The sequence below is a fragment of the Cyprinodon tularosa genome, unplaced genomic scaffold (assembly GCF_016077235.1).
Source record: "Cyprinodon tularosa strain WSP-4 unplaced genomic scaffold, ASM1607723v1 ctg49, whole genome shotgun sequence".
Classification (NCBI taxonomy): Eukaryota; Metazoa; Chordata; class Actinopteri; order Cyprinodontiformes; family Cyprinodontidae; genus Cyprinodon; species Cyprinodon tularosa.
Window position 1 is genome coordinate 797,389 of NW_024039218.1, and position 20,992 is coordinate 818,380.

A 20,992-nucleotide genomic window follows, 5' to 3' on the forward strand; every position below is an offset into this window, starting at 1 on the left:
TACAGAGTGTTTCCTCCTGTGAACCTCCTTTTCTAACGGCGCCAATACGCCATTGTACAGTAGCTGTAAGTTAGAAACACGTTCATTGGTCGTCAAATTAGTTGATATGTGTTAGAGATAAGTTCTTGATAAGTTACGCATAAGTTAGGCACGAGTTACTCATAGTTTTTGGATAAGCTAGACACCACGACCTATGAGTAACTGACACTTAACGTATGTCAACAATCAGATAACTGACCTGTAACTTATGCCCCACGTATGAGGATACGTCGGGAAATTTTAAGCATGCTGGCAGATGTCGTAACTTGACGTGTGCCAGCGTGTTTCAGCGTACTTCAGCGTTCTCATAATTTATACAAAACGTACCCGTAACTTATTCAACGTATGCTTGCGTTTTTGCCAGACTTTTCGTCCGTCAGGCATACGCTTGTCTTAATTGTCAAAATGCGACAGGGGCTTCAGTGTTTTAGTTGGAATTAAAAGGTTGTATTTGTGACCTTCATATAAATATGTTAAAACTCTTAGATCATGAATACCAATAAAGCTGCTAATTTATGCCATGAGGGGGGAAGAAGATAGGTTAAGATTATTATTTTTAACAAAATCTAAAAATACTTACCAATAAAGATATATCAAAAGTATTTTTTATTTATTTATACCTAAGTTCTAAGTTAATGTAGGACTTTTTTAAGTTATTCATCTATGAATTTCTGTTTCTATTGGAAGAACAGGCTGCATGGGGAACCATGTGGAAGTTACCACCACAAGTTTTGTTCATTAGAGAGAAGGAGAAAAAAAGAGGCTGAAGCTCAGTTTTTCAAGTTCTCTTCATGCCCCGTCTGGATCTACCTGAAAACAAAAGATTAACGTAGAAAGAATCTTATGCCTTTTGAGTAGTTTGGTGGGGGATCTATTATGCTGTGGAGCTGTTTCTCTTGAGGTGGCATCATAGTCTTAAAGTAGATAAAACAACAGGGCATGTTCATTTGCATTTAAAACTGGATAAATCAAATGAAGAGTCAGAGTTATACGACCAGGGACAGATTGACTACACAGCATTAACAAGGCGTACCAAGTGTGGCTATGGTTGCTTTGTTAAAAAAAATCTTTACATATACCTGCTTAATCTTAAAGATTGGATTTGAAAACTTTGATTGTGAAATTATTAATTGGTTAACTACGATGATTAACTATTTCTGCAGATCTACTCGCTGGTCAACATGCAGACCAGTAAAGTATATTACTGTGCGCAAAAAATAAACTGATAGCTCTTGAGATTTATTTTTGTGCTTTTTACACCTTACCAGTGTAATCCAGTTAATGAAGAAGGCTTGTCAGTCAAATAAATATCTCATAAATACCTAAAAAGTGTTTTTATTTGGTTTTGCAGAACAAGTTTTGATTGAGCATGGAAATCAGACCCCACCACCCAGCCCCTTCTCTGTGCAAGCTTTCAGCAGAGCTGCCACTTCAAACGGAGCTCAGGGCTTTGACTATGGCATCTCCAACAACAAAGGTGAGGAATTAAAGGAAACAGAGAGGAAATATATATTCTGCACGTATTTCTATAAATGTATTCCTTCTGTCAGATCTCATATTTTACTGTCATACTTCTTTGGTTTTGCAAAACCATGTGAAAGCCTCACAGGCGGATTTAGATAATTAGTTTGCTGTGTTGCTTTCCTGTGTTATTTACAGCAGGAAAAGTTGTAAATCTGGAACTAATACTGCAATATCTGCTGTATTTGCATCTATGTCTGAATTCATAGGTGTTGTCTGTACATCTGTTTTCCTTTTTGAGGTTGCTGCATGTTTCTTAAGTTGTCTAATGCTGCTGTGTCATGCGTCACATCTCTGCAGTGTCGGGCATACGTCTGCATGCATGGGCCAATCAATGTCATTACGAATTTTGTGGGCTTTGTAGATGGATGTAGAAGCTCGCTCTCACCACCCCTCTCACCTTTTTACTCAATGCTGTTTTAGATGAGTTTCATTTTCAACATCTGGTCACTTATTTGAATCGAGTACAATCAGCACCACCTCAGTAGAGTTTATTTGTCTCCTTTTCTGATAGAATAATATGCTTATATCGTGCCAGTCTTTCTACAAAGTGACATTCTCTACCAACCTTGACACAGGTGGTTTTTGTCTTACCGTATGATGAAGTAAAATTGCGAACTATGATTTAAAAATATCCATCCAGAGCTACAATTCTTTTATGTAGGTCAGGATCAGATTAAACACATTTTGATATATAAAAAATGTAGTAACAGCAGCAATATTAACAATTCTTATTATTTGGCTAATTTAGGTTAAAGAAATAAACTTAGACTTAAAACTTCCCCTTATCAGGAACACTTTATGGCTTTAGAATATTTCATATATTTCATTTCATAATGTGCTACTTGCTTAGAGCAGGAATAAAATGTACTATATGGTTTTCTAGGCTAGAAAACCTACAATCTACCTGTTCTTGAATTCAACGTCATCAGTTTATTTAAGCTATCCCACAGCGTTCCCAGACCAAAGTGTGGTCACTTTATATTCGCTGGGTATATCCCAGTGTCTCTTGCTAGTGGCTTATGCCTTGACGATTTTCAAAGGAGAAATCCAGGAGGCGGAATGGTCACAGTTACAAACCAACTCTGCTGACTTGGGTTAAGGTGGATGAGCAGCAATATTACTCCTCAGTAGATGTTGGATCTCCTTAATTAATGAGGTGGCTGGGTCCAGACAGCCTATAGAGGAAGTTTAAAATTGCTGCTTGTATCTGGAGTTTCATTCCCACTGCCATTCACATCAAATTGACCATATAAATACATCAATAAATAGAGAAGTCTTCCTTCACCATTTCAAACTTTCCACATTGGTTCACATGAGGTCCGATATATAGTTTTCCTCCAGAGACAGAATCTGTTCAGCCACCTCAGACATGGAGTAACTTACTTTCATCATATCTGGTGACATTCCTGCACAACTGACCCAGTAAATACTGAAGGCATGGCTTAAACATCCCATTAGAACCACATATTCTGAAAAGAACAAAGAGAAGGCTGATTGTGATGATCTTCCTCATCTCACTTTGGTCAGTTCACTCTTATAAAGGACATTTTTCATCTCATTAATGACTTTCCTGCTTTAATGTGGGGTTGTGCTTGGGTCCCAGAGGTTGTTTTAAATGCAAAGAGGGCATTTCCCCATTGTTGGACAATAAATCAATTTACATTTTATATATATATGAGCATTAACATGGTCCAACCTGCACTGCAAACAAGTGTCCCCAAGTCAACCATGCAATCCAGTGTCCCTACATCCACCTGATGACCCTCTAGGGACTCCTTACCAGAGGGAGAGACCTGTGTCCCTGTCTCCACAGTTTTCATTCATTAATCTAAGCTTTGTGTGCAACTGAGTCCAACTATATCTAGTTGGTAATGCTCACCCTCACACACCAGCTTAGACTCTTGTCCTGACAGCGACTTTACATTTATTGCCCCAAAATCCACAATAAAACTACCAAGGATCATCATTCCCCTGACACCCATCTGATGATCATCCTGACCCTGAGGTTCCTCCCTACGTGTGATTAGCTCACAAAGAGGAGGGGGCTTGTAATAGCTTTTTTTTGGCCTGAGCCACCACTATGTGCTGACTAGTGAGCATGGTGTGTGGACTGGCCCCACAATGGCCCTTTGGCCTCTGTTGTCATGAGTTCTGAACTTATCACCTGATATTATGAATTAGAACTTGATCATGGCTATAACTTTGGCAATCTTGCATTGAACTTCTTTATTTTTTTTTTCTTTGACATTAAATGTTTATCTTATTAGTTGTAGAAGATGGCCTGTCTTATTAAAGCCTACAATAGAAATACAGTTAATAATAGAAATAGAGTGTGTATTTTGTGTCATGGAACAATTGGCACTTTTGAGTAACCCAAACAGGTATTTGTGTCCTGATGCAGTTTGGAGAATTAAATGCAACAGGGTTTTTATTTTTTTATGTTGTCCTTTAGATTTTCTCCTTTTTATTAGATGGACCTTTGCTTGTGAGAGTTTTTATGGTCTAGAACAAAAAAAGGATCTCCAGGAAGCTGTGTGTCCCTTTTGGCTCCCTGTAGTTTGTAAATCTGGTTTTCTGTGGGAGATGAGTGAATGGAAGAAAATGAACAGCCATCCCCCCTCTCCCCCCCATGACATCCTCAAACCACAGTATAAGCTGTAGTTTCTCCACTTCCTCTGTGTTCATATTTGCAGGTGACCGGTTAAGTGCCATACTGAATTCCATTCAGTCTGGGCCCTTCCTCTCAGCAGCTCCCTCCTCCTCCTCCTCCGTATTTGATCAAGCTGCCCAACCTCCCTCCTCTTCCTCTTCCTCCTCCTCTTCCTCCTCCCTTGTCCAGAGCCCATTTGTGTTTGGACAGTCCCCCTCCCAAGTGTCTCAGCCACAACCACAGCTTCTGAGTAAGTCTGTCCGGCTTTCTGACAGCACTTTCTCACACAGGTGTTGGATCTTTCAAGCTTGCAATGTTTTGTTTTTCTGAGTTTTATTTCTTTTTGTTCTTCCATGTTAAATATTCCATGCGGTGAAGAGGGGTGATAAGTGACACATAATGCTACTGCTCTACAGTGCAGAAATATCTTTAACCAGCTTATGTGTCTAATATTCAATGTTGAAATCTTGTTTTTTTTTGTTCATTTTTAAAGGTACATTTATTCATTAAATAAACACTGAAAAAAACATGATTTCAAGCTGAAATACTTAGACTTTACATCAGGGTTTAAATGGATATTTTTGCTGTCTGCTCTCATAAAACGCTGAGTTGCTTTGATTTCTGTTTGTTGTGCTTGCTTGGTTGTTTACCATATCCGTCTCCTTTTTGTTTTTTATTGCTCCTAAAATTCAGCTTTAAGTGTCTTGTGAGGCTTTTATCTAAACTTTACAAACAGGATCTACATTCACTTCAAAAATAAACCTTTATCAACATGTTACATATAAAATGTATGCATGTATGTTGGCCGGCTTAGCTTTTCAAATTAGAAGAAGTAAAACATGTAGTGGATGCCTACAGGGTTCAGCCTCTGTAATAGTTGTTGCACATCTTGATCTATTTTTTAAGCATTGCTGCTGTCTGTCCTCTTGTTGCGTCTGTTGTCCATCTGGAGAGTCCTGTGTATTTTATAAAAAACAGAGTTTTAGGAACGATAGATGATTGACCATTGTATTTATTTATTTTTTTTTTTAATCTTTTTTACTTGATTACCAGGAGTCAGCAGATGAAGGACAGGAAAACTTTATACTTTATGCTTTAGATCCTTAAAGAAAATGATATCCCCAATGTTTGATCTGTAAACAAGTACGGCTTATGTGGTTTATTAAAAGTCATATAAAGATTGAACTTTTTTTATACAAAGGGCACACTATTAAACAACCTGCACTCCTTAAAAAAAAAATCATAATCCCCACCCCTCCAAAAAAAAAAACAAAAAAAAAGATAATCAGCATCTGTTATTGATCAAACGGTTGGTTGCTCTGCAGGTGGCATCCTTATTTCGGCTGATCTGCTTCACCGCTGATTGTACAAAATTTTGTATTTGAACTTTTAATATTATACTAGCTAGTTTACACTATCAATTGCAGATCTTTATAATTTATATTTTTATAAAATAAAGAAACTCCCTATTGGCTTACTTTTATATGTAATCAGAGAGCAGGAGAAGAATCAAGCCTCTAAAAGAAACATTTGACAGAAACACAGCTGATCTGTCACTTAGGCCAAGGTTTGTCTTTCATACGATAAAAACATTTTTACAAAATTTTAAGTGGTTATTTTTTAGATCTTTATTTAATGTCTTGAAGAAAAATCTAAAATTTCAGTTAATAGTAAAAATGCTCAGGTAATACAGTTAATCTCAAAATGTCTTACATAAATATATTTTATAAGCTAGGAAACATTTCCTATTTACTAAACCTATTGCATAATAAGGCACAGAAATTGATTTGGATCAATGTGAGGTTCCAAACAACGTTTATAATATTTAATAACTCCCCAAATGTTCTTAATTACTCATTACTCTGAATAAACTTGCTTTTATATCCTCATTCAGAAGCAACCTCCTCCCTCATCCCGCTTTCTCTTGTTGTGTCTGTGCAATATAAATAGTTCTAATCCACACATGGTGCACAAATTATTGTATTGCCTGCACGCTCTCATTCGCATTAAAAAAACACCACCTCGCATAGTCTAAAATCTGGGATAATTTATCCAACTCGCGGGCATCCGGAACTTCTGGGAAACTGGGGTTGTCTGCTAATTAACGTCATTGTCACCAAACACCATAGATTTGGTTTTCTTTTTATTCATTGTTAATGCAGTTCAATCAAACCATTTATTTAAAAGATACTTCAAATACAAGATGTAGTGTTCTTCCCCATTTAATTCTCATTTATTTAAGAGCTCCAACAAAAAATTATGTTTTCATGATATCCACAGGCCTCTATATTTCCCTCTTATAAGTGTTTGTTTCGTCATGTTCCAACTCAATCTTCCCATCGGTTTATGTGTCGTCCTTTTTCCTGGTTTGCCTTCAGCTGTCTGACCCCTGTTGCCTTCCTCTTCATTCCCTCTCTCTTTCTGTCCATCTTGGCTTCCTTTCTTTCTGTCTTGCATTTCGTGTCTGGCTTGTTTACCTGCTCCACTGTTTTCCCGCTGTAGATGGTTCATCTCGCAGCCTTGCTTCTCGTGAGCGTGTGCACAAAAGCAGTGTGTCGGTGGCTGGTCATGGTAGTGCTCTCTCATCTCTCGCTCTAAGGCAAAAGGGTGGGTAATCACATAATGCATTGTCCCCCCCCCAGACTCCATAGAGGGTGGGTACGACCTTTCTTCAAAATGAATGAGGACCTTTTCCATTTATCTTAAAATGAAACAGTTTTTGGCATCTTGGTCACCTAATTAATCTCTGGCTCAGGTCTTTAATATAAATATAGAACAATTTTCCTCTCTGCTGGAGATATAAAAAGAGGTTAAATCTTTTTTAGTTGTAGAAGTAAAACCTCACACTGAACTTTTAACTTTTGTTCATTGTAGGAAATATTTCCATTTTAAGAAATATTTGTTTTTTTTACCGAAATTCCCAGGAACGCTTATTGGTATGTTTGCCAGTAATACCAACAAGCCTCATCTACCAATAGGGCAGCGTTTATTTTTCTGGTTTAACATTTAATCTGGTTGAAACGGGATTAGATAGAAACAGGAATTTTGCCTGTTTTATTCACATTACTGCTCAGTTTTTAGTTTCTTTTTTTTTTTTTTGAGGAATTGGATCTGACAACAGAGAAGAATATTTTATTCATTTATGGCATTTGGTAAACCTTTTCTGTACTTTGGATCGCAGAAAAACTTTTGGATTATTATTATTTTTTAAGTTGGTGGCACATTCCTTAAATTTTCATTAAAAAAGGTTGTTTATTCTCTATTAGGATTCCAAGGGCCTTTTGAAAGACAAGCAACCCACAGCATTACAGATCCTCCATAATACTTTTACAGTGGACATTTATAATTTTTTTCCATAAACTTGTTCTGAGTTTTGGTTCCTAAAAATCTTTAGTCCTGATCTCGCCTGTATATAAAGTTCCAGTTGAGTTCAGTAGATTCATTCTGTTTACATTTGTAATTGTAGGACAAAAAGAGCCAATTAACAAATGGATACTTTTCTTGTTTTCACCCACCTTTACCTTTCTCACTGACTTTATAAGTGGGAAGATAAGTATGGGTCCCCGTCTATCAATTTGATTTTCTAACTAAACTAAAAGTTTCCTGTAACATTTATTTCTTAACATGGGATTTCCCCCTTAAATATAAACAAAATGTAGATGCAAATTACTATAATGCTGTAAATGCTATGTAGATTCTAGGTGTTCTCAGCTTCTAATAGATTTATCTATATCCATTATTAAGGAGCAGTCATATAACTGAATAGGTAGCCATTGTCCATCAGTGCGTCCATTCTTCATTAGCTGTCCTCATTCATCACATTCTTCTCTGATTAATCAGAACTGCCAAAAATAGTTTGTGTGTATTTTTTTACCTTTATTAATCTTAAATTTAACATTCTTCATATTCAAGGCTTTGGTTTTTTTATTCGATTGTTTCTTTATGTTCAACTTTACTGTTTCTGGTGTTTGTTTTTTTTAATGATGTTTTATCAGAGAATCGGTCTGAGCATTGATGCTGCCGTGGATCATGGTGTCTCTGTGTTTGAATCAACCATGTTTAGGTGAACGGGGGAATCTGATGTCCGGTGCACGCTCCATGTCCCAAAGCAGCAAACAGCGGCAGGAAAACCGCTCCCCAAAGCATGAGAGCCGGCGCTCCTCTGAGCAGGGCCGGGTGAAAGCGAGCGAGGGCGGACTCTCAGCCAGCGAAGCCCTCATCCTGCGGTCCGACACAGCCAAGCTGAGAAGCGACTCTCACAGCCGCTCCCACTCACCCAATCACAACACTCTCCAGGCGCTAAAGGCAGACGGTAGAACCTCTGGGATTCGGGCCGAGTCGCCGAACCCGAGCTCTCGCTCTTCTTCTCCCAAACAAAAAGGCGTTTCTTCATCGGGACGATCCAGTCCCTCAGGAAACGTATCCCAGCTCTCCTCTTCAAGCCACCATGACAAAAACCTCCCTCCCAAAGTCAGCCCTTCTTCTAAAGCAAAGCCCCTCGACCCCCCCAGGGAGAGATCCAAGTCAGACTCGTACACTCTTGATCCAGACACACTAAGAAAAAAGAAGATTCCTCTTACAGAACCGCTCAGGGGCAGATCTACCTCTCCTAAATCTAAACTGTCTCCTAAAGATCCTAATAAAGAGGTGATCAGTAATACAGAGAACCGTGCTCCATCCCCACATGTGACCCAGGAGAACCTCCATAGTGAGGTAGTGGAGGTTTGCACCTCTAGCGCTCTCCTCTCCAACGAGGACATCAACGATGAGAATGTGGAGCTCCGTAATTCGGATGAAGGCTCATGTAAAGTCCACTTCAGCATTGGCAAAGCTCCGGTCAAAGAGGAGCTGGAGAGCCGCTCCTCACCCAAAGTCAGCCGCAAAGCATCCAGCCGGCACACGCGTCCCAAGAAAGACAAATCCGGGCCTCTGTTCAAAGCTGAGAGCACGTCAAGAGTCACTGAGCCCGTCAAACAAGCTATGTCCCCTTCGGTTGCTGAATGTGCCCGTGCTGTTTTTGCCGCGTTCCTTTGGCATGAGGGGATCGTCCACGACGCCATGGCCTGTTCGTCCTTCCTCAAGTTTAACCCCGACTTAACCAAAGAGCAAGCCCCCATTCGTAACTCCTTGGGAGGACAGGGGCCCGAGGAAAAAGAGAACAAGTTAAAAAATCGCCACTCCTTGGAGATTTCCTCTGCACTCAACATGTTTAATATCGCTCCCCACGGCCCAGACATCTCCAAAATGGGCAGCATTAACAAAAATAAAGTGTTATCCATGCTGAAGGAGCCTCCGCTCCCAGAAAAGTGCGAGGATGGGAAAGGAGAGACCTCGTCCTATGAGATGGCATCTCATCCCTGCCTGAGGCCAAAGTCAATCTTGCCGTTAACCTTACAGCATTTAGTGGCATTCTGGGAGGACATTTCAATGGCCACCATCAAAGCAGCTACACAGAACATGATCTTTCCCAGCCCGGGGTCCAGTGCCATCTTAAAGAAGAAGGAGCACGAAAAGGACAGCAAAAAGGCAAAGAAGGAGAAGAAAAAGAGGGAGAAGGCGGAGGTACGTCCAAGAGGAAATCTGTTTGGAGAGATGGCTCAGCTCGCCATGGGCGGACCAGAGAAAGACACCATCTGTGAGTTGTGTGGGGAGTCTCATCCTTACCCCGTCACCTACCACATGAGACAGGCTCATCCAGGTGAGATGAGAAATCTTTTTCCTGACGTTCCAGATGTGGATCAGCCTTTTTTTAAACAAACTTGTGCTGCATTTCCATGGCAGGTTGTGGCCGTTATGCCGGGGGTCAGGGCTACAACAGCATCGGCCATTTCTGTGGAGGCTGGGCTGGAAATTGTGGAGATGGAGGCATTGGAGGCAGCACCTGGTATCTGGTGTGTGATCGCTGTCGAGAGAAATACCTCAGAGAAAAGCAGAGTGCAGCCAGGGAAAAGGTAGCAGAGCTCTGCAAGTCTATGAGCTAAAACAGGCATCTCCGTTTTTTTTATTAGGTTTTTTATTATTTAAATAAATACAATCAATATTGTTTTAAAGGTGAAACAGTCGAGGAAGAAGCCTCTGCAGGTGAAGACCCCGAGAGCTCTACCAACCATGGAGGCCCACCAGGTGATCCGAGCCAACGCGCTGTTCCTGCTGTCCCTCAGCAGCGCAGCTGAGCCCAGCATGCTGTGTCACCATCCTCCCCGACCACTTCACTCACAGCTGCTCCCAAGCCTAAAGGAGGGCGTCTCAGAGGAACTTCCCAATAAAATGGGCTGCTTATACCTACAAACACTAGCAAGGTAGTTAAAGACCCCATCATTCGATCCTCCAGCACAAAGAAAAGTGCCATAATAATGTTTATTGGTCATTTTTGTTTAATTCTGGGTTTCTTTTCTTTTGCTTTAGGCAACACACTGAGAACTTTGGTGGTTATCAAGATGACAACCTCTTCCAGGATGAGATGAGGTATCTGCGGTCTACATCTGTACCTGCGCCCTACATCTCTGTTACACCTGACGCTTGTCCCAATGTGTTTGAGGAACCAGAGAGTAATATGAAGTCCATGCCCCCAAGGTAAAATAAAAACAAAAAACAATCCCTTTCATGGAGTAAAAACACTCTGCTCATGCCAGAAATTCACATACTCCTTAGACTTGTTCTGATTTTGTCTTATTACAACCACAAACATTGAGGTATTTGGAAAACCAGGATTCCACCATCCTGTAGTTTAATCCACCCTGAAAGAATAAACTAAAAAAACAGACCAAAACAGAGGAGTGTAAAGGTTTAAAAAAAATCATAAAGCTTTGGCCATCCAATACAGTTCTGTTCAATCATCCATCTTAAAAAAAGTTCAATAACTACATTATGACGAAAACATTAATCAGATTGATCAATTATTGAAATAATTATCACCTAATTTGGTAATTAAATCATTCCCTTGAGGTTAAAAGACTAAAAAAGGCAAATTGCTGAACCCCTCAGAGCAGTAATGAAACTGAAACTGTAAAAAAAAATATGTCAACATTTTTAATTCAAGGTAAAAAATCTTCTTTGTAAAGATGTAAATCAATGCTCACAACTTTGCAAGTTCATTGATAAGGTAAGGACATATTAATTATATTACAATATGATTCTGTGAGCATTGCATTGAGTTTTGTTTTTATAAGTTTTTGCCATTTTTATTCCATTTAAATAGTCTTCAGGTTTTTCTTAACCTGAAGACGTTTGGTTATTGAGGTTTTTTTATTTTGAATAAATGAATTAGCTGAATTACTAAAAGATTGCTGCAGCCTCAAACTTACCGTAATAGCATTCCTGGACTACACAAGTTTAATCTTTATTTAAAAAAAAGTAGTAAGAGTAAAGAGAATTGTATTAAGATAGCCTTAAGAAGTCCCATTTTAGTAAGCAAGCATTTAAAAGAACGTTCCTGGGGTCAATTAAAAACCAAAATGGAACTTTTGTGGCCTGAATTTTACATTTTCTTGGTAAAACATGGCATGGAGGTTGCAGCACTGTACTATGGGGGGTGACCTTTATCAACAGGAAAGCTAGACAGATTTGATTGGAAAATGAAAATAGAGGATCTTGAATCTTCTCGCCGGACAGGGTCCCTAAATATACAGCCTAAATGTTCAGAATAGGCTTCCTTAATTCTGGTGTCCTGCACCTTTTAGATGTGCCTCTGCTTCCACACCTGAATCAAATGGCTGAATTGCCCCTTCAGGATGCAGTCAAGTTCTTCAGAATCCTGCTAATGACCTTGTTATTTGACTGGAATGGTCAGAACTCATTCGGACTGAGAACATGTGTGGGAACTTGAAAATATACATTATTTATGTTAACAAGTCCAGCCTGAGTTTAAGCTTTAAGCTACAAAACATTGGTGCCCAAAGGCTGAAATCACCTGTCAACTACAGTTCCTTAAATACTCTTTCAACTTAATGATTTTAACATTGCAATATGTGAGAGTTTGTTAAGTGTTAGTGTTTTACAACGCACTGATTTGGTTAGAATCCATCCGTCTCGAAGTACGACTTAATTGAGCCGATAACAATCCTAAACTGAACCGAAACATAAGTTGAGGTCTTTCAGGATAGGGTAACCAAGTGCTGCCTTCTGTTTCTTGTTTTCCTTCTAGTCTTGAAACCAGTCCGATTACAGACAGTGACACTGCAAAGCGCACAGTTTTTCAGAGGTCTTACTCTGTTGTGGCCTCAGAGTACGACAAGCAGCATTCACCGTCACCAGCCCGGGTCAAAGCCGTCCCCAGGCGGAGGGTTCATAGCGGAGATGCAGGTAGACTAACAAAGGTGGTTTGTTTTGCTCAGACTGAGTTGTAGCGTCTTCTTAACATCACCACTCCCTTTTCCACATAGAAGTAGGCTCCTCCCTGCTACGGCACCCGTCTCCCGAGCTATCCCGGCTGATCTCTGCTCATGGCTCACTCAGCAAAGGGGAGAGGAATTTCCAGTGGCCTGTTCTGGCTTTTGTTATCCAGCACCACGACCTTGAAGGCCTGGAGGTGGCGATGAAGCATGCTCTGAGAAAGTCTGCCTGCAGGGTGTTTGCCATGGAGGTACTGATGTTGTGGCTGCGAAATCTTCCCTTTTCAAAGCTGAGTCAGATTTGCGTCAATTGACCTTTTTTTTTCTAATTTCTTTTCCCACCAGGCGTTCAACTGGCTGCTGTGCAACGTGATCCAGACCACCTCCCTCCATGACATTCTTTGGCATTTCGTAGCCTCTCTTACACCTTCGCCCTGTGAGCCAGAGGATGAGGAAGATGAGGAGAATAAGGGGAACAAAGAAAATGTTGAGCAGGTAAGACTGGCTTAGAGCTAGGAGCCATGTCATCTTTCTTTTTATCTTTAAAGTTCTCTAATAAGGAGTATCTCCATGCTTTCTTTAGGAAAGAGACCTTGGTGTATGTGAACATCCTCTGTCAGACATTGTGATCGCTGGGGAGGCAGCCCATCCGCTCCCCCACACTTTTCATCGTCTTCTCCAGACAATCTCTGACCTCATGATGTCACTTCCTAGTGGCAGTGCACTGCAGCAGATGGCGCTAAGGTAAATCTCTGGTTAAAGTTAAAATAAGTTGTATTATGAGCCTAGACACAAACATCACATTTTTTTTTCTTCTGTGTGTCTTTTCTTCAGATGCTGGAGTCTCAAATTCAAACAGTCCGACCACCAGTTCCTCCATCAGAGCAACGTTTTCCATCACATCAACAACATCCTGTCCAAGTCGGACGATGGAGACAGCGAGGAGAGCTTCAACATCAGTGTGCAGTCCGGATACGAAGCAATGAGCCAGGCAAGAACACGCCCAGCTCTATCCCCTGTTGTTCCTCATCCACTGTGCCTAAAAACCTGCTGGAAATTTGTTTTTTGTTTTTTTTACAGGATCTCTGCCTGGTAACCTGCTTGAAGGACCTTACTAGTGTGGTAGACATTAAGACGTCCAGTCGCCCCGCGATGATCGGCAGCCTAACGGATGGCTCCACAGAGACCTTCTGGGAGTCTGGAGATGAGGATAAAAATAAGACCAAAAGCATCACTTTTAGCTGTGTTAAAGGCATCAATGCTACCAACGTTTCTGTTCATGTGGACAACTCCAGAGACATTGGGGTAAGGAACAACAAACTTGACATTTTGGTGCTAAAAAATAACAATGTTTTGTTAAATAATATGTAAAATCTGTAGGGTATCTGTGACCAATGATGGAAAAGTATGGCTTTCCTGGAGATAAAATGGCTAATTGAAGGTTTTTATATTTCCAATGTACTGCTCTTTAGGCCCATCATTTTTTATTGAAATACATTTTTCAACGTTTTGAATTTAAAACACATTCCTTTAGTAATGAGCAGTTATTTGGGTGTAATAACAGTTTAGTCCCTGTAGATTTTGCAGATTTTTCTAGTTAGTGAACGACACGTCAGTCTTTCTTAAATAAATCAGTCGAATTTGTACAGCTTCTGTGAGGTGACTGCTGCCAATTTTCTTGGACCAATAATGCTGATTAATATTGTACAGATTGAATCCTTCTACCTTGCAGCACCTTTAGAAAGGTGATCTCAATGCTTACATCTGAATTTTAATGGTGCGTGTATTTTGGTAATGCTTCCAAATAAATTTACAGCCAATTTTTAAATTGCATTTCCTTCATCTTTACTCTGACAAAACTCTTCTGGATAAATCCATCTTTTCCAGTCTGAAGTTTTCACCAATTTAATCTTTCATAACAGGTTTTCAGTTAACAAACACACAATCATTTAAGGCAGAACTAACCCCTTAGATAAATAATTAAGTCTTTATCCTTCCAATATCTATTGTTTAGTTTTTTTAGTAAAATAAATCTGTTATTCTCTTCTTTCATGCTGGAGTAGTCCTGATGTACCCTCTGTTTTATGTTACTCTTTATACTAACCCCTTTTTAGAAAAAATAAAAACAATTTGTAGAATAATGCTAGCATTCTATGTCTGTTCAGATAACTTCAGAACTTTTTTTCATGCAACATTTACCACATTTCTACTGCTTTATTATGATATTTAAAGAGAATTATAGCTGCTATCAGTTTTTTACCTGAATTTGACTGTAAATACCTTTGTAAAAGGTGGAAAATGCTTCTGTACCAATGAATGGAGTTGTGTGTCAAGCCTATAAACTAGTTTTGCAAACTATTCCCATGAAAAATAGCCAAGCAGCAGCCTGAACTGCAATAGTGCAAAATATGTGTTATATTATGGTTTTATGTGAATTTGTGTTTTTTTCTCTTATGCAAACAGAACAAAGTCACATCAGTGACATTTCTTTGTGGGAAAGCAATAGAGGACCTATGCAGAATTAAGCAGGTATGAGCAGTTTAACCATTGAGAAATCATTTTAGAAATATATCTATATCTCTGAGATGTCGTTCCTTCTCATAAAAAAAAAAAAAAAAAAGATTGGATAAAAACTAAATGGAGGAGTCACGTTTTTTTTGTTTTTTTAACTAAAGGTTGACCTTGACTCGCGCCACATGGGCTGGGTTACGAGTGAGCTCCCTGGAGGCGATTATCATGTGATCAAAGTGGAGCTAAAAGGCCCCGAAAATACTCTGAGGGTTCGTCAAGTCAAGGTTCTTGGCTGGAAGGAGGCCGAGAGCATCAAGATACTTGGACAGATCTCAGCCAGCATGGCTCAGCAGAAAAACTGTGAAGCCGAGACGCTCAGAGTTTTCCGGCTCATCACCTCACAGGTCAGTCACTGTGGCTCATTTTTGGTTCTTGCAATCGTATTGCTTCCAAATTTTACATTTACCGTATTTTCACGACTATAAGGCGCACCTAAACGTCTTTTTTTTCCCTCAAAATGTGGGGTGCGCCCTATGGTGCGGTGCGCCCTATCTGCGGACGTTGTTGAGACCACCATGAGTATGTGAGAACCTTAAAGGGGGAAGTGTGGGCGTGGCTTGTGTATAAAAGAACAGGTATGTGCTTTATGCAGAACATTGTTGTCTTAACAACCCTGGAAATGGCAAAGAGACACGCCTATGAAGCCCAGTTTAAACTGAAGGCTATCAGCTACGCAGAGGAACATGGAAATCGAGCAGCTGCGAGAGAATTCAATATAAATGAATCGATGGTTCGCAAGTGGAGGAAGCTGGAAAACGAACTCCGACTGGTGAAGAAGACGCAGCTGAGTTTCCGCGGACATAAGGCGAGGTGGCCCGAGTTGGAGGAAAGACTCGAGCGGTGGATCGTGGAGCAAAGAACGAGTGGGGCCAGCGTTTCAACTCCAGCTGGAGTTGTTATTAAGGCGAATGAAAAAGGCTGGATGGACGAGGAGATGATGAAAGCTTGGCTGAGGGAGGTGTATGTAAGGAGACCAGGTGGTTTTTTCCACGCATCACCATCTCTGTTAATTTGTGACTCCATGCGTGCCCATCTCACAGCCGATGTGAAAAAAAAGGTCAAAGAAATGAACGCTGTGCTTGCTGTTATTTCGGGAGGTCTGACAAAGGAACTCTAACCGCTCGACATCGGTGTGAACCGGCCGTTCAAAGTAAGGCTGCGAGCGGCGTGGGAGCGATGGATGACAGACGGAGACCACAGTTTCACTAAAAGTGGAAGGCAGCGCCGGGCAAGTTACGCCACCGTTTGCGGATGGATTGTAGATGCTTGGACTAACGTTTCTGCTGGGACTGTTGTTCGAGCTTTCGCAAAAGCCGGCATCATTTCCAAGGAGCCGCCCGGCACGGAAAGTGACTCTGACAGCGAAGAAGAAGGGGAAACTGGCATGTCGGATTTAGCGCAGCTGTTTAATTCAGAAACAGAGGATGAGGACTTTGAGGGGTTTGATTAATACTCTGTAATAAATACTTGAATAAAGCACAATCATACTCAGTTTTGCTCCAGCTCTATTTTTCTACCTGAAAACTTAATTCAACAGCAGCCTCTGGGCCGCGGCGCATCCGGGCTCACCTCTGCAGGTGTTTTTTCATCTAAATAATCTAAATCTTTTTAAGTGAGAAAGTCCACCTGAAAATTTAATCATTGCAGTCAGTTCATCCAGATTATTATCCTGCCTATGTTTTAAGTTAATTTATGCGTCAATAAACTGTATCAGAGGAGTAATCACAGCCCTGTGTCATCAGCGATGTGTCTCTCACGGCCGGTTCCCAGGTTTGAATAATACTTTGTAATAAATACACCTTGCAGCTTTATTTGCTGTGATCAGTGGGAATAAAGTAGTTTTAATATGTTTTTAAGTGGGAAAATCCACCTGAGAGGACATGTACCTGTATATAAAAAACGCGCCCTATAGTCCGGTGCGCCTTATGTGTGTGTTAAATACAGAAATGGCACACATAACTGAGACTACGCCTTTTAGTCCGGTGCGCCTTATGGTCGTGAAAATACGGTATTTAAAACTGGGAGTGTAAATCTTCTTTACACTTAGGTTTTTGGCAAACTCATCTGTGGAGATGCAGAGCCAACCCCAGAGCAGGAGGAGAAAAATCTGCTTTCGTCTCCAGAGGGAGAGGATAAGGTGTGTTGCTATCCAGCTGTTTATAGCTACCTTACCACTTCTATATATTTCCTTATTATTTTGATCATATATATATATAAATATATGTATATATATATATTTTTTTTTTGTGAACAGGCTCCATCTGATGCAGACCTTAAGGAGCACATGGTGGGAATAATCTTCAGCAGAAGCAAACTAACCAATCTGCAGAAACAAGTAAACAAGAACTGTCAACCAATTAAATAACCATTCGTCCCCAGTAAAACGTGGGAAAGCAATCAGAACATCACCAATCAAGTAAATCTGCTGCCTTTTATTTCCAGGTGTGCGCACACATTGTTCAGGCAATCCGCATGGAAGCCACACGTGTTAGGGAGGAGTGGGAGCATGCCATCTCTAGCAAAGAAAACGCCAATTCCCAGCCCAGCGACGACGATGCCTCATCTGACGCCTACTGCTTCGAGCTCCTCTCCATGGTCCTGGCTCTGAGCGGCTCCAACGTGGGCCGCCAATATCTGGCGCAACAGCTCACCCTCATGCAGGACCTGTTTTCTCTCCTGCACACTGCTTCTCCAAGGGTACAGAGACAGGTGGGCATGAACAAAAACACACACATGTTTTTTTTTCTTTTTTATCCATGTCATTTCTACATAACACATTGTGAATTTCCACAATGGGATTTCCATGCTTCCACCAGCTGGTGGTTAAGTGAACTGCATCATACGTAACTCTGGTTTGAATCACATTTGGCTTTGTATGTTGGAGAGTAATAGATTAGAAGGGTTGAATCATAGCAAACACTTACTGTAACCTATTAATTTAGCTCTTATATTATTGGATTACACATGATCCATGATGCCTAAGACCCTGATGTTACTTCTACATATTTGGAGACATTAAGGTTGTTGGATGAAAAGGAGAAGGTTCTGATCACGCATACCCAGTAGTGGAGTTGTAACAAAAAAAAAAAAAAAGAAGGGGGATTCTAAAAATTTTGGTTTTTGGAAGCATACATAGCCTAATTAATATATTCTATTAAAGGCATACTATGCAACATTTTTCAGTTAATTAATGTGTTCCATAACGTTTTGGATGATTAAATGAGTCATTTCAGGTCGAACAGGTGGTCTGTAGGGGAAATACCATACTTGCCATTCCTGGAGCCCTCGGCCCGCACCCACAGGCTCAGAAGTCTCGTGGTTCGCGAGAGTTGGTCTTGCTTTTCGGCGAGAACTGCTACACGCCCCCAGTGAAAGGCATGGTCGTTGCTAGCGCAGTGGCGATATTTGTGCAGTTATCATGGCGGAACCAGCGAGAAAACAGCGAAAGCCCATGTCAGAGCAGGCAAAAAAGAGGAAAAGGGCTCTCTACCGCAGTAGACATGGTGATTCGTTGCGTTCGCCTGTCTGCTAAGCTCAAAACAACCGCGCCTGGCTTGACGGAGAAACCAGGAGAACAGCTGAGCATATTTACGACAGTGCACTTTTACTTTCGCCCTCTGGGGGGAGCCTCGCTGGAAAATCAACACCGGTTGCATAGTATACCTTTAACCTAAAGCACCATGCATGGTATGTTTGTTACATGTCAGGTACGCCGGTCATTGAACTTGACAGAGGCACCTTACAGTAGAACTGCAGTCAGTCACTGGACTGGCATGGCTATCACTGCCCCTACATAGTTGGGGACTAATTTCCCACTGTATTGAGCTTCATAGTCATGGTAGGCCTCCTCTTTAATTTTACTTTGGAAAATCTTTTTGCAATGAATCTATTAAGATTTGGAACAACAGGCATTATCTAGCATCTTGTAGCGCCTTTTAGGACCGCCAATGGCGGCCTTTCTTGCTGGGGAGTTGGCAACACTGGTGAAGGGATAAGAGGAGCAGAAAAGAGAAGCTATTGAAGAAAAATTCAAAATTCTGACAAATTTTTTTTTAAATTTATGAAAAAAATTATAATTAAATTGAAATGGGTCTTAGAGTTGACAAAGTTGTTGTTCTCCGCACACCCCATACTGCTGAGTTCTTTCTATATTGTGGCATTTTGAAACAACTTTGTCAAGAAGAGCCAGCACCATTGCAGCCACGCAAAATTCTGCAGGCAGCTGTTAGGACAGCTCAGTGACAGCACTAGGGGGATATTTCATAATTGGGATATTAAAAAGACATAGCTTTGACTAGTTCAAATTAACTGAAATATCTTGATTATAATTCCGGATGTGTGACACTTTAAATGACAAATCAAATGACGTCATTTGAGATATCTCGAAATGCAGTTTGACTCATCAAAATGTGATTAAAGATATCTTGAATTGTAATTTTTCCCTAGACATAGTATAAAAATATAAATTAAGGGCAGTCAAAATTTAGTAAATAATGTTTGTCTATTAAAATCTCTATCTCTATAATGGGTTTGTATCATGAGTTGTCTTCTCAATTCAGAGGGCCCCATGCCTGTCTTTGCCTAGGGCCTCAAATTTCCTAAATCCGCCCCTGCTTCGATTCTCTCCTCCGTGTTTCATCCGCTGTGCCGAGAAATACCTCCCCTGTCACAGTAGAGCGCATCACCCTAAACTCAAGCCCATTGATGAGAAAATGGATTTAAATACAAACGAGAAGGGAAATTTTAAACAAATTCTTAATTTTTTCATATTTCTTATACAGGGATGCCTTAAAATTGATAGTTTTGGTGGACAAATACATTCAAATTAATAGGATTTTACTTGTATGGAGGCACGTTTCAGTTGATGTGCTACAGTCAGTGTGTGATAAATAAATTCTCTGCTCAGTGGATGCCAATTCCAGATTTTGCTATCAACACCATACCAGATCATTTCTGACACTATTTGTTAAACTTAGAACCTCAAACCTGCAGAAGATTCCCTCCGCTCCTTATTTTCACATTCCCCCAAATCGTGTTGTCTTTGACGCTTGGCCATGATGCTGTTCAGAACAGCGCGGGCTGTGCTCTACTCGCAGCCTGCCAAATGTTGAAAGGGCAACATTATTGCCATTATTGTTAATATATAATCAAACAATATAATATAAATATAATACAATAAATATAATACTTAATATAATATAAATATAATACAATATAATATAAACACATTTAGTGATAAATGTCAAAGAGGATTTTTTGGTTTAATATTATTACTTTATGCATTATGGAGGCAGCAGTCTTTCACTGAAGGATGTTTCCATGATGTAACCGTGTCATTCATAGGGTAGTAAATAGAGCTGGTCTTCCTGATCAACCCTAACAACCTAATGCTCTTAATAAGCTGATGACCACACCATATATATAATTGTTGATGCCATAACAGTATCAGAAAAGGACTCTGGTATCAAATAGCAGCGAAACATTGGGCCTTAACTTTCTCTATTTATTTCCTTTCGTGGTCTCCTAAGTGTGCACCACATCAGATTCAATAAACACTCTTAACTTCAGACAACTTTGTACATAATCCTCACTAATATGATGCAGTCCACCCTGTGCATAAGTGAGGGCATTCATGAGATTTTAAAACCTGCATAATTACAGCCCCTATAATTACATTTAAGACTATGACATTCAGCGCTTTTCAGACGGTGTTCATTCTTCTTGAAAATGAAGAAGAGCGACTTTAGCAGTTTGAAGATCGAGGTTCTACTGACTGAGAGCTATACAGGTGCTGGTCATAAAATTAGAATATCATGAAAAAGTAGATTGATTTCAGTAATTCCATTTAAAAAGTGAAACTTGTATATTATATTCATAC

General features: G+C 40.2%; 1 protein-coding gene across 2 annotated transcripts in view; it reads left to right on the top strand.

Moving 5' to 3' along the window:
• The window catches only part of mycbp2 (MYC binding protein 2), a 100,848-nt gene that overhangs the window by 65,238 nt on the left and 14,618 nt on the right, over nucleotides 1-20,992 (top strand). For both annotated transcript variants that reach the window (XM_038302367.1, XM_038302366.1), the window contains 16 exons: nucleotides 1,391-1,516; nucleotides 8,277-9,911; nucleotides 9,995-10,164; nucleotides 10,265-10,512; nucleotides 10,619-10,786; nucleotides 12,357-12,514; nucleotides 12,595-12,794; nucleotides 12,889-13,038; nucleotides 13,127-13,287; nucleotides 13,378-13,534; nucleotides 13,624-13,848; nucleotides 15,007-15,072; nucleotides 15,219-15,458; nucleotides 17,162-17,251; nucleotides 17,369-17,449; nucleotides 17,557-17,823. In XM_038302367.1, coding sequence (XP_038158295.1) covers nucleotides 1,391-1,516; nucleotides 8,277-9,911; nucleotides 9,995-10,164; nucleotides 10,265-10,512; nucleotides 10,619-10,786; nucleotides 12,357-12,514; nucleotides 12,595-12,794; nucleotides 12,889-13,038; nucleotides 13,127-13,287; nucleotides 13,378-13,534; nucleotides 13,624-13,848; nucleotides 15,007-15,072; nucleotides 15,219-15,458; nucleotides 17,162-17,251; nucleotides 17,369-17,449; nucleotides 17,557-17,823 — 4,142 coding nt within the window. The remainder of the gene's footprint in view (nucleotides 1-1,390; nucleotides 1,517-8,276; nucleotides 9,912-9,994; nucleotides 10,165-10,264; nucleotides 10,513-10,618; nucleotides 10,787-12,356; nucleotides 12,515-12,594; nucleotides 12,795-12,888; nucleotides 13,039-13,126; nucleotides 13,288-13,377; nucleotides 13,535-13,623; nucleotides 13,849-15,006; nucleotides 15,073-15,218; nucleotides 15,459-17,161; nucleotides 17,252-17,368; nucleotides 17,450-17,556; nucleotides 17,824-20,992) is intronic.